The sequence below is a fragment of the Lutzomyia longipalpis genome, chromosome 2 (genome assembly GCF_024334085.1).
Source record: "Lutzomyia longipalpis isolate SR_M1_2022 chromosome 2, ASM2433408v1".
Taxonomy (NCBI): domain Eukaryota; kingdom Metazoa; phylum Arthropoda; class Insecta; order Diptera; family Psychodidae; genus Lutzomyia; species Lutzomyia longipalpis.
In genome coordinates, this window is record NC_074708.1 from 34,901,329 (window position 1) to 34,913,473 (window position 12,145).

A 12,145-nucleotide genomic window follows, 5' to 3' on the forward strand; every position below is an offset into this window, starting at 1 on the left:
CTGTTTCCTTCATCCCCATTGCATATAATGGTAAAAATGTTAGGTTAGAAATCCGGATAAATATTGGACAAACCAATACTTATAATTTAGCATGTTTTATTACTCGCTTTTACTAATATTTAATCACTTAATCACTTGTCATGGGAAATCTCAAATATTTCCATGGAATTCAGGTAAATGTTTCTCCCAAAAAACCAACTTTTTGCCCCATATCCCCCTAATACTTTCTTGTTATGAAAAACAAGCAATAAATCAGGAAAATAATGCGTTGGTCATTAAGAAAATTATTTTCCTGATCAAAACGGAATATTTTTCTGACAAAATGGAACATTCCTCTTCGAATTGAAAAATTCTTCTAACCAAAATGGAATACTCTTCTGATCAAAACGGAATATTCTTCTGATAAAAAGCAGAATTTTCTGACCAAAAGATGGGACCCAAAAATCTTGAAAATGATGATTTTTTTTAAAATAAAAACCAATATCTATGTTGCATTATGTAAATTTATTTGAAAATTCTTAAAACATTTTATTGTTTGTTTTATATAATGTACAGTAAAAATGTAAACTCCTTTCCTCGCATATTTCAGCATTTTCAATTAATTTGTTGAGATTCTCCTACACTTATACACAAAACGGATCATTCTAACAAAACTCAAGAATATTTAAAAATTAATAATTTTGCAATTTTTCAATAAACAAGACTTTTTTGAGTTCAAAGATTTAGTTTTTGCTCTTAATTCTTTTTTTTTAAAACTTTATCGTGTGGGTGAAGATCATTGTTTGGTGACAAAAAAAAACAACTCGTAAATCAAATTAATATTGCTTTCAAGAGTCAGTCAATATCGCTTGAATACAAGAAAATAAAATAAAATACAGACATGATCCTCCAAGGCAACCACACAGCCTTTCAATGATCTCTGTGAGTCTTCAGTATTCGTCTAATTCCTACCACCAGGCGCACAAGTAAAAATTACTTTGGGCCCTAAAATCTTGAATTTTTTTTTACAACTTATTTCTTGTCTTAAAAAGAAATTTTTTTTGCACAAATAAAATTGTCTTGTCAACGAATCAATAGCTGCGTGATTCTCTAACTGATTTTCTCTCTCAATTTGTTTACTTTTTCGGTTTCTTTTTATAATCTATTCCGCATTGTTGACTCCCAGAATAACTATGATGGGCTACGGGAGCGATTCTAGTAGAAATTGAAGTACATGGACTGCTCCAGAGCTTCTTCAATTTTCTTCTGAAGCTTCTCTTCTTCCTCCACACTCTTCGTAGGTCCACTGATCACCGCATCTGACTCATCATCGCTATCCGTGTGAATCTCGGTTACCTTCTCCACGGGATCTTCCCCAATAATTCCACGAATTTCATCCGTAAGATGTGGCGCATTTTTAACTTGATAATAAATCGCCTCCGCCTTGGCCAGAATAGCATCCAAATCCAAACGCATCGACAACTCATTGATGTGCTTGAGGATTTCGTTAAAATTATACTTTGCATCAAGTATTGCCTCCGTCTCCCCATCGAGGATGGCTAAACTGATGAATAGGTGGTAATTTATGCACGGTAGACCCGTCCATAGGACCTCCCACAGGCGCATTGTGTCATCCTGTGAGAATTCCCGCTTAAACCACACGAGCATCCAGCGGAAGCAAAAGTACATATTATCTGATCCCGTCTCCAAGAAGTAGCTGTAGAGTCGCGGATTGGCAAAGGCCAGGAGGAGGGTTAGATCACCAAGTTGCCTTTTCATGCCAGCTTGGTCCATGTCAAAGTTCGTAAAGATCCGATCCATGAAACCAACAAAGCACCAAAAAGCATCCTTCTCACACTTCATGACGTACAAAATGGGCGCCAAAAGATCACTCATACCCTACGGAAAGAAAAAAAAATGTAACTGGTAAGCTGACCAAGCTTACGAGAGCTGTGTTTCTTTCAGTGTACCAATTTTGTGAGAGCAAACTATAACGCAAAATTAATTAAAATACGCGCAAAGTCGGGAAAAGTTGAAGTCATCCCTCAAGAAATCTTTAAAACACCATAACTCGGGAACGGCTCCGTAGATTTTCGAGTTTGAGCTATCGTTGGAAAGGTCTTAATCTCAACTATAACATATTAAAATATAAAGTAAATCAATAATGGAATTTTCGAAATATTCGAGTTCGAAAATTATAATTTTGATTTTAGCGCCTCTCGCGATCATTTCTCAAAGTTGCAATGTTCTAGACATTTGTAGGGTTTCACGAAACCTTTCATTTGCGCTTGAGTTGATCAAAATCGGACTTGTAGAACCCGAGATATGACATGTTAAAGTCGGAACTCAATATTTTCAAAATGGCGACATAAATTTTTAAAATTTTTTTTTTATAAATAGATGTTATAGTAGGCTATAATATATCAAAAAATGAAGCAAATCGATAATGGCGTTTTCGAGATATTCATCGAAAACTCATCGAAAATTTTATTTTTGATTTTTGGCCCCCTAGCGGTCACTTTTGAAACTTCGGATGTTCTAGAGAGTTGTGGGGTTTGTTGAGAGCTTTCATTTGAGCCCGGTTTGATCAAAATCGGTCAAGCCGTTTTCGAGTTATGGTCGATTTTCGATGAAAAATTGCGGCGGCCATATTGACTAAACGGCTGGACCGATTTCCGAAAATGAGGTATCGTTGGAAAGCTCTTGATGGCCCCTACAACATATAAAAATTTCAGATTTTTAGCTATAATAGGGACTGAGATATAGCGAAAACAAAATTTTGAGGTTATTCAAAATGGCGGACGGAGGGGTGGGGGTGGATTTGACATCATAATCGGATTTCTTCAGGTCGATATTTAAACTTTGCCGTTTACCGCAAGTCTCTATCTATTACCGTTCTCTTGCAATTTAAGTTTATAATCCGGCCGGCCGGAAAAAAAAATTTTTTTGGCGCATACGTTTTTTGGAATGTGGGGACCCTAATTCGTGCTCATCCGAAGTTTGAGCCCGATTTGACGACTTTCGATTTTGCTCGGTACACAAAAGCTGTGTCTGAAAGAAACACAACTAAAACCAAAGATCCTATATTGGAAAAACTTTCAAATAAGAGCAGCAAAAGGTCATCCTTTACCTGCACGTAGCCAAGGTCAAAGTTGTACATCACATATGTCATTAGAATTTCATGGAGAGTCTCCAAGTTGGGATTATCATCACCCGCAAAGAACTCTTGCGTACGATCGGTGCGCTTAACATCCTTCTCAATTTGGCACTTTCGGTCACGAAAAGCCGTGAAATTGCTCTCCTGTACCGGCGTCATGCGTAACCATTGTGACTTCATCGTGTAGTATTCCATCTTCTTGTGTTTCCTCAAACTATCGCGCAATGTGTTGGTATTACCCCACAAATCGTAGTCCAACAGATACTTCCACACTTCCGCACGAAGTCCATCCTCAATGCCACCCCGGTAAATTTTCTCCTTAATCAGATCCACCTTCTCACTAGGAATGCTACCATCTTCGTTTATCATACTTCGCCACACCATCTCACTCAGCGGTTGCCCACGCGGTTGGATCTCAATATGAGGCAACTTTTGCTTTTCACCACTCTCCGAAGGTGGCTTTGCTCCACCAGCACCATCAGCATCGGGGCCCATTAAACGCGGAGATGTGCTTAGCACCTAAAATGTGAAAATTGCCAAAAATTTAATGTAAAAGAACGTTATTCAATACCTTTTGGGGAAAGTCTCTTTGCTGCTTTTTAAAAATCCGAATATTTTCTTAGATTGGGATATTTTCAGTCAATCTAAAGCCAATTCAACCAATTAACTTTTTTCGGCTTCAGATTAATGCCTTTTAGGCGTTTGTTTTTCAATCTGAGCTTTTGCAATATTAAAAATCGAATATTTTTAGGTTTTGCTTAAGTACTTTTCTAGGCTTGAATTTAGAACTTGAATTCAGTCTTGAATTCAGAAATTCTTAGGCTTTAATTTTGAATTTTAAAGCCTTAATTAGTAGGTACTTTTACAATATGAATTTAGTGTTTTTAGGCTTTAGGCTGATTCTATTACTTTTCATGCTTCAATTTAGTATCTTAAGCCTTAATTCTGAACTTTAATTTAGAATTTTTTAAGCTTGAATTATGTAATATTTTTAGAGCTCATGGATTCAGAACTTTCTGGACTTGAAATAAGAACTTTCTATGTTTGAATTTAGAATTTGAAGGCTTGATTCTAATACTTTTTAGGCTTGAACTTAGTACTTTTAGACTAGAATTCAGAACTTCTGAAGCTTTATTTTGAATTTTAAAGCCCTAATTACTACTTTTAGGCTTGAATTTAGTTCCTTTTTTGCATCAATTTAGTATCTTAAGCCTAAATTTTTTAAGCTTGAAATATGTAATATTTTAAAAGCTAGGATTGAAGCTTTCTAGGCTTGAAAAAAGAACTTTCTAGGCTTGAATTCTGTACTTTAAGGTTTGTTTCTATTTTCTTTTAGACTTGAATTTAGAACATCTAAGTCTTTAATTTAGAATTTTTGAGCTTCAATTAATTCTTTTAAGGATTGAATTTAGAATTTTTAAGCTTGAATTAAATAATACTTTTAAGAAATTAATTTAATAATTTAGGCTTGATTCTATTGTATTACTTTTTAGGCTATTCCCTCTCAATCTGAGTTTATTTTTGAATAAAAACTAAAAGATATTTTGTATCTGCTAAATATTTTTTTAATTACCCATATTCGAATATTTCCCAAAAACTGAATATTTTCATACAGATAAACATCCTTTTATGAAATCAAATTTCGTTCTTTAATTTTTTTTTGGGATCAACAAAGATTCAAGAAAAGTTTGCTCATCTTCCTTAAAAGCACTAAGAAAAGAACGAAATAATTTTTCGCTCAAGGCTTTGTTTTATCTTCTTAAATCACATCAGGCATTGGAGAAACAAAGAAATAATTGGAGCTAGAACAATTCTGTTTTATTTTAATTTTTAACAGAAAAGAAATCATTAGAAATGAATAAAATTTGACTAATCACAGACGCCATATTGGCTTTTCGGACACATAGAAACGTTAAACATTTAAAACGTGCCAATTTTAGATAAAATAATTGATAGTTTATAACATTCTCACCTTTCCAGTTAAGAGTGAAACACATAATTCAAAGAACATACCCACTGCCAATTTACTCTCACAACACGATCTGAATGTTTTAAAATTTTGCCTGCAGCCCCCTCTTGGAAGTTTAAGATCTCTCTCTTTAAACAATTGTAAATACTACTATCTCCCTTATCACCTTTCAAGCATAGAAACAGGGCTTTCCCTTTTCATTTTTAAAATTGCAATTTGTCGCAGAATTTCAAACAATCTCCCTCTCTCTTGGCCAATTTTTGAGGGAAATTTCACACAAAAGTTGGCAAATTCTTCTAACAAAATAATTTATTTATTTATTAATCTTTTAATTTTACTTAATTCCTCACCTCGTAATCCTCTGTCGTTGACTGCATCATTGTACTCGATGGGGATGCAGCAGTTTGTCCAACAGGCGGCCGTGTGGTTTTGGGACTCGCAGCTGGGGGTGATGTTGGTGTTGCCACATAAACATCCGTAATCTTTGCAAAGATATCCAATGTATGCTCAAACGGGCGTCTCATAACGTCCGTTATCCACCCACTACCCGATTTAATGTCGTCAATTTGCAACTCTGCAAATGTCTTCTGCAGCTTATCCGAATCATGCGGTAGGGTGTGATCTTCGACAATGTCGTAGGTATTGCGATTCCGGTGGTTGCGCTGGAGGCAGTGTGTCGATGAGAGGCTACGCACAAAGTTGTCAGCATTCCCGTGTTGAAACACAAATTCACTGTGAAGGCGTCCATCAGCTTTTGCAATTAGCTTAATTACCAAGCCATTCTTCAGCACCTCCACGCACTTGAGGTCCTTCAATTTAACACGAATAGTTCGTGGCTTCGGGGGCGTCTGCCCTTGCGGGGGCTCCTTGACGCTGATGTTGTTGGTGTTTGTGTTAAAAATGAGGCTCTCACTTATGGTACGATTGCGCCTAACGATGGTATCCACAAAGGACCATTCATCCTGCTCCTGCGTATCCGTATCGGAGATGAGAAAACCATCGTTTGGGCGCCATTCGATCCACAATTCTTTTGTAGATAGGCTGTGTATTAGGTGAATGCTACCAGTTGTATTTGATTCCACACTGCAATTGCTATTTGTTTTCTTTACCATCACACCATCATGGGTGCAGATTTCCTGTTGAAGAGACAACCATCCAATGGAAAGTTCTTTAAATTAAACTACTTAAAGGGACAATTAAGTAGAACTCTTAATTAGGAATTTTATTTCTTTTTAATTCTTTGAATCCTTTATTAGGACGTTCTTCAGAGGACTAATTGCAAATCCTTAATGAAAACTCTCGGAATTGCCCTAGATTATTCCTCACAAAACATGATTAACAAAAAATGCAAGAAACAGACATACAGTGCCCACTGTATAAATGTTAAATGTTTGTTTGTTTGTTAAATGTTAAATGTTTATTTAAATTTAATTGGTTAAAGTTTAAAGACTTATAACTTATAAAAATAAAATTTTCTAAAAAAAAAATAAAAATTTACAAAAAATTGTTATGAAACTTTGTGTAAATTAGGAAGCATTTTCACCTATGAATTATTGAAATAGGACCACTTACAAAAACCATTCTAACTTTTTGTCTGGGTGTCCGATTTTCAAAATTTCAAAAAACTCTGAAAGCTACATTCTTCCCCTGTCCAAAACTGCCGCGGTGATCAAAATCGGATGAGGGGCTGATTTTTGACAGTCGTTCAAGTAGACCCATATAAAAAATGCCACTTTTTGTTCAATCTTCTACCAAAACTGAACAGTTGGGCCGATTTTCAAAAATCTACCATCGTTGGAAAAAGGATGAATGTAGCTTTCCGAATATATGCCACTTTTAAAAATTTGTCACCCACAGCCTGAGATATTGTCGATTGAAGTCAGAGGTACCTTTAAAACCTATATTGGTGGTCCTATTATTTTTCTCGTCACTGTATAATACAGACTTGAGATAAACAAAAACATAATTAAAAAAAAAACATTTTAATGTAATTGTGTATTTTAGAAAAGCCCTAAAGCCCTATGGCATTGCCACAAGTAAAATTTTGTTTTCTTCTTTGCATTTAATTTATCGTATATGACACAGGTGGATAAAATTTAACCCATCCGTGTTAACACATTTAAGCGGTTAGTGGTTTATTTAATTAAATTTCTTTTTGAAGGATCAAAAAGATTCTTTTTGGATAAACTCAAAAATTATGGAATAAAGGGCCTTATTCAGCGACCAAGAAACCCTTGATATCGATACAAAATCCAAAGATTTCGAGGATTTCTTGGTCGCTGAATAAGGCCCAATATTTCAGGTAGTTTCTTCTCAAAAAAAAAAATTAATTAAAAACCCATTTAACCTATATTTCAAAATATTGAGGCTTCACAATTTTATTCAATTTAACGCATGGATATCACGAAATATTACAAATAAAACACTACAGAACATAAAAGATAAAAAAAATAAATATTTAAAATAGAAAAAAATCACAATGATGACGTAATTGGGTACATTTTTTTGGAAAATCTCTGCCAGTATTCTGTCTTTTGTACATTTGGCGATTTTTCTTTCTTCGAGAATACGCATTTCCTTATTAGACTATTAAATGATGTATTGAGCATCCTTAAATTGATAATATTAACCTTTGGAATGCGGAGGCCTTGGTAGTTACGTAGAATGCGAAGGTGGGTTCGTTGAACGACCCCAAAAAGAAGGCCAATTTTCTCCCAAACTATACAACCTGGAGTTGTCGGGTTAGTGCCTATAGATTCCTTATATAGTCCTCTTGTCCCTTGCATCACAAATTCGCCACCCGGAAACACGCAGAAGAAGATATTAGGGAAAAACATTTTTCACTCATTTTTCACACTTTCTTCGTGAGAAATTTGCCACGAAGTTGACCGCAACTGCTATTTTTTTCACTACTTCCCCACATTCCCCTCACTTCCCGCACCGTGATAAATGGCAATATTTCTCGAATATTCTTTATTGTTTTGCACATTTATATGCTTATAATTATGTTTTATGTTGTTTATGTCACTTATTCGCGATAATTCTGACACTGAGAAGGTAAAGTGAAAAAGTAAACACAACCCTTCAACCCCCTTCAACCATATGATTTATGATGTGACTAACTTCATTCTAAAAAATTTTCCGCAGCATGACCGTTACACCAATTTTTGAATTCCCTTCTTCTACATTTTCCTTAATAACTTTTCTTGTGGTACTCGGATTGAGCTGAAATTTTTACACAACCTCCTCAGATAACCAAAGAACTTATTTCCAAAAGATGGGAATGGTATCTTTTATATTTATTAAGTTATAGCACGAAATATAGCGCTGGGGTCGTTCAACGACCCCGCTCCGCATTCCAAGGGTTAACGTTCATAAAGAGGTTTTATTAGTCCTGTATTTGTCTGATTCTTCAGATATGTAGCTCTTTTATGATTGAAGTGTGTATTTTCACCCAATTTCAGACCGCTTGATACTCACTGAGAATCCTGCTTGTAATATTTTCTAACTAAGAAAAAACTTAAAATTACGTTGCCAATGTAATAAATTCTTTTCCTTAATAGTTTACAAAAGCAAATTTCAGGAAATTAAAGTAACTCTTTTCCAATAAAAGCGCGATATTTGAATGGGACGTAACTTAAAACTTTTTTTTAAGAAATTGTTAAAAAAAAAAAAAGATTTTTCTTTATTCAAATAACCCTAAAAATGATTAAAATGAACAACTAGGAAGTTAAAGTTTATTAAAAATTAGAATTTTAATGCAACTGTTTCTTTCGAATAAGCAGCTTTTGACTGACAAATTGTTTGTGTCTAACGTTTGACGTTTGCTTGGTATCATGATCATTTCTTTTCAAACTTTGACGCTAATTTTCTAACGATCAAAGATTTTTTTTTACAATTGACGTTTTTTTCTAAGGCTTGATGTTTAATCTAACATTTTATTTATGTTTAATGTTTAACGTATTTTTTTTAACATTTGACAATTCCTCCATTATTTGACGTTTGTCTTAACTTTTGACGTTTATTATCTAACGATTGTAGTTGTTTTGATTTTAACATTTGACGTTCTCTTCTTAACGATCGATTCATCATTTTTAACGTTTAAAATTTTATTCTAACTACATTTTTTTTATTTCTAAGGTAAACCTTAAATTTTAATGATATTTAGAGATTCATCAACCTCCCTAGCTACGCCCCTGCTCTCAGTATGAGAACTCTGTGTTAACATTATGCATTAATTAGCTTTATTACAACTTCTCAAATCTTGAAACTATCTCTATTCCGCCCACTTGTAAATTATTATTCATACATTTTGTTTACTGCTTATCAGAATTTAATTGCAAACTTTTTTTCATTTATTTCTAAAAGATTTTTATTCTTTATGCCTCAATCTTCGGCACTGTGCTGTGATAACCTTTAATCTTTGCTATAAACTGTCTATTCTGATTAATTAGGAGATTCTTCGTCAAACTGCTTTGCAACAGGAATGTTTTTCTGATAGAAAAAATCAGTCAAAACACCGCGAAGGTGTTCTTTATCTATTAAAAAGATAGCAAAAAAAAACTCGTGAGACCTTTTTGAAAATTGATAAAGAATTCAAACAGGGCGCTTTCTGTATCAATTGGATCATTTTATGAAAAAACTCCCAATTTTTAACAGAATAAAAATAAAATTTCGCAAACAAAGAAAAAAATCAAATTTTTAGATTTTTTTAAAGGTCACAAAAAAGCTGATTGCGATGCCCCTTCAAAGTTTCCGGACAATAAACAGCTGCTATGATTTGGTGATTTTTTTTTTAGCTCTTTTGTTACAATTGTCCGTCCACTATTTGAAAGAACTTTAACAGTTTTCGCTGATAAGAAAACTCTCTGCAAAATGCCTCTGATTTGTGCTTTAGTGAGGCGGATAGATTAATTAAAGCTTTCTGTGGCGCAATCCATGAGTCAGTTTTCGAGCAAAACTACGACTTCTCGCGAGCCTCGATTGCAAAAACAACCCCACCCCGCGATAATTACTCAATACATTCTGTTTCTATCACCCACTGCACCCTTTGACCTCCAGGAATACCCAGAGGCTGATACATATCACCGAAAAAAAAAGATTAGGAGGAGAAAAAAAAGGATTTCGTGGGGTCAAGAGGTCAAGAGTGGTCATTCACTTACATGAGGATTTTCGATGTTTTCATCCATTTTTTCAGCATAACACACCAACCTATGCACACAAGAGATTGTGCATTAAGAGTACACACACTTTTGACACTAGAAAATTCGTGGAAAATTGTGATAATCGCGAGGAAAAGTTTTTCTTCAATTACTTTTTGGAGAGAATATTTTTTGTGTGTAATAATGACATACTGCCACTTCACACCCAATAGAGAATGTTTCATCGGAATGTTTCCGATGAATACGACCCCCATTTCTGATGGATTTATCTTTCTTTTGTTCTGTCGTAGGACAAAATCAGAGAATTTCCAATGGCATTTTCTTTTCTTTTGAACTGTAACGGACAATCGAAGTGATTTTCCAAAAATGCGATTTTTCTTGTTTTTCCGTTAATTTTTCAGACACAAAACAAATTTTTGGGGCTTCTGGAGTACCTCGGGGCGCTCTGGAGCCCCTGGGAAGCCTTTCTGGGCAGAAATTGGGGTTTGCAGAAATTTTGACGGTTGGGGATTTTACACGACTCGGTTTTCTCGGAAATGGATTTTCGGAACATTCCGAATTTTTGATGCCAATTGATGCGGCGTCGCCACCTAGGCGCGAAAACACAATTTCTCTGTGAAAATTCCCCAAAAAATGCAAGAAAATTGGGAAAAACCTTCCGTGCGAAGGAGACAACAATAGTGACGTGCGAGTGCGAACTGCATAACGATCTTATCGACAATTTGACAACAAAAGAAGCCAACTTCATACTGCAAAACACATGTCAAAGTTGTCAAAAAAAGCAAAACAAATAAAAAACACGTGAAAAAACAAAAAATAAACAATTTCCGGCTAAAAAACAATTTGGAAAGCATGTCAAGTAGTGAAGATGAGGCCCCACAAGCAACTGGACCCGTTGAGAATGCGTGGAGTCTGAAGATTCCTGAATTTCGTCCAGAAGACAACCCAAATGGATTGCTGGAGGAGAGTTTCTTTGCCACGCTCTTCCCGAAATACCGTGAAAAGTACCTCAAGGAGTGCTGGCCACACGTGAAGAAGTGCCTGGAGGAGCATCATATCCGTGCGGAACTGGACCTCATTGAGGGGAGTATGGTGGTGAAGACAACCCGCAAAACTTGGGATCCGTACATCATTATCAAAGCACGCGATATGATCCGTTTGCTGGCCAGGAGTGTCCCCTTTGAGCAGGCAAAACGCGTGCTGGAGGACGAGGTGGGGTGCGATGTGATACAAATCGGGAAGATCTGCAGGAATCGCGAGAAATTCGTCAAGAGGCGTCAACGTTTGATCGGTCCCAATGGGGCAACTCTCAAATCCATTGAACTCCTCACGAATTGCTATGTCCTGGTGCAGGGGAACACTGTTTCAGCTCTGGGTCCCTACCGTGGTCTTCAGTACGTACGAGAGATTGTCATTGATACCATGAATAACGTCCATCCGATCTACAACATCAAAGCATTGATGATTAAACGGGAACTCGCGAAAGATCCAAATCTCAAAAATGAAGATTGGACGCGATTCCTGCCGAAATTCCGCAATAAGAACGTTAAGCGCAAGCAACCCAAGAAGAAGGTGAAAAAGGAGTACACACCATTCCCGCCACCGCAGCCTGAGAGCAAGATTGACAAGCAATTGGCATCCGGAGAGTACTTCCTCAAGGAGGATCAGAAGCGTGCGAAGAAACTCAAGGAGCGGGAGGAGAAACAGAAGGTTGCCGCCAAGAAGCAGGAGGAGAAGCGCAACAAGGACTTCCAACCACCACCGGAGGAGCCAAAGTCCAAAAAAGCTAAACCGGCGGAGGAGGGAACTTTGGATGTGAAGAAGTTGAAGGAGAAAATAAGAAAAATCAATAAAAAGCAAGTTAAATCTTAAAAATAA

General features: G+C 35.9%; 2 protein-coding genes across 2 annotated transcripts; one reads left to right on the forward strand and one right to left on the reverse strand.

Moving 5' to 3' along the window:
• Window positions 1-485: 485 nt before the first annotated feature.
• On the reverse strand, window positions 486-10,384 carry LOC129790191 (TBC1 domain family member 17). Its single transcript, XM_055827572.1, has 4 exons — window positions 10,268-10,384; window positions 5,456-6,241; window positions 3,110-3,655; window positions 486-1,878 (listed from the first exon to the last, which is right to left on the reverse strand). The coding sequence occupies exons 1-4, from the start codon at window positions 10,292-10,294 to the stop codon at window positions 1,195-1,197; spliced, it is 2,043 nt and encodes a 680-aa protein (XP_055683547.1). The 5' UTR covers window positions 10,295-10,384; the 3' UTR covers window positions 486-1,194.
• A 99-nt stretch (window positions 10,385-10,483) lies between these two features.
• LOC129790321 (KRR1 small subunit processome component homolog) lies at window positions 10,484-12,145 on the forward strand. Its single transcript, XM_055827792.1, has one exon. The coding sequence runs from the start codon at window positions 11,120-11,122 to the stop codon at window positions 12,137-12,139; it is 1,020 nt and encodes a 339-aa protein (XP_055683767.1). The 5' UTR covers window positions 10,484-11,119; the 3' UTR covers window positions 12,140-12,145.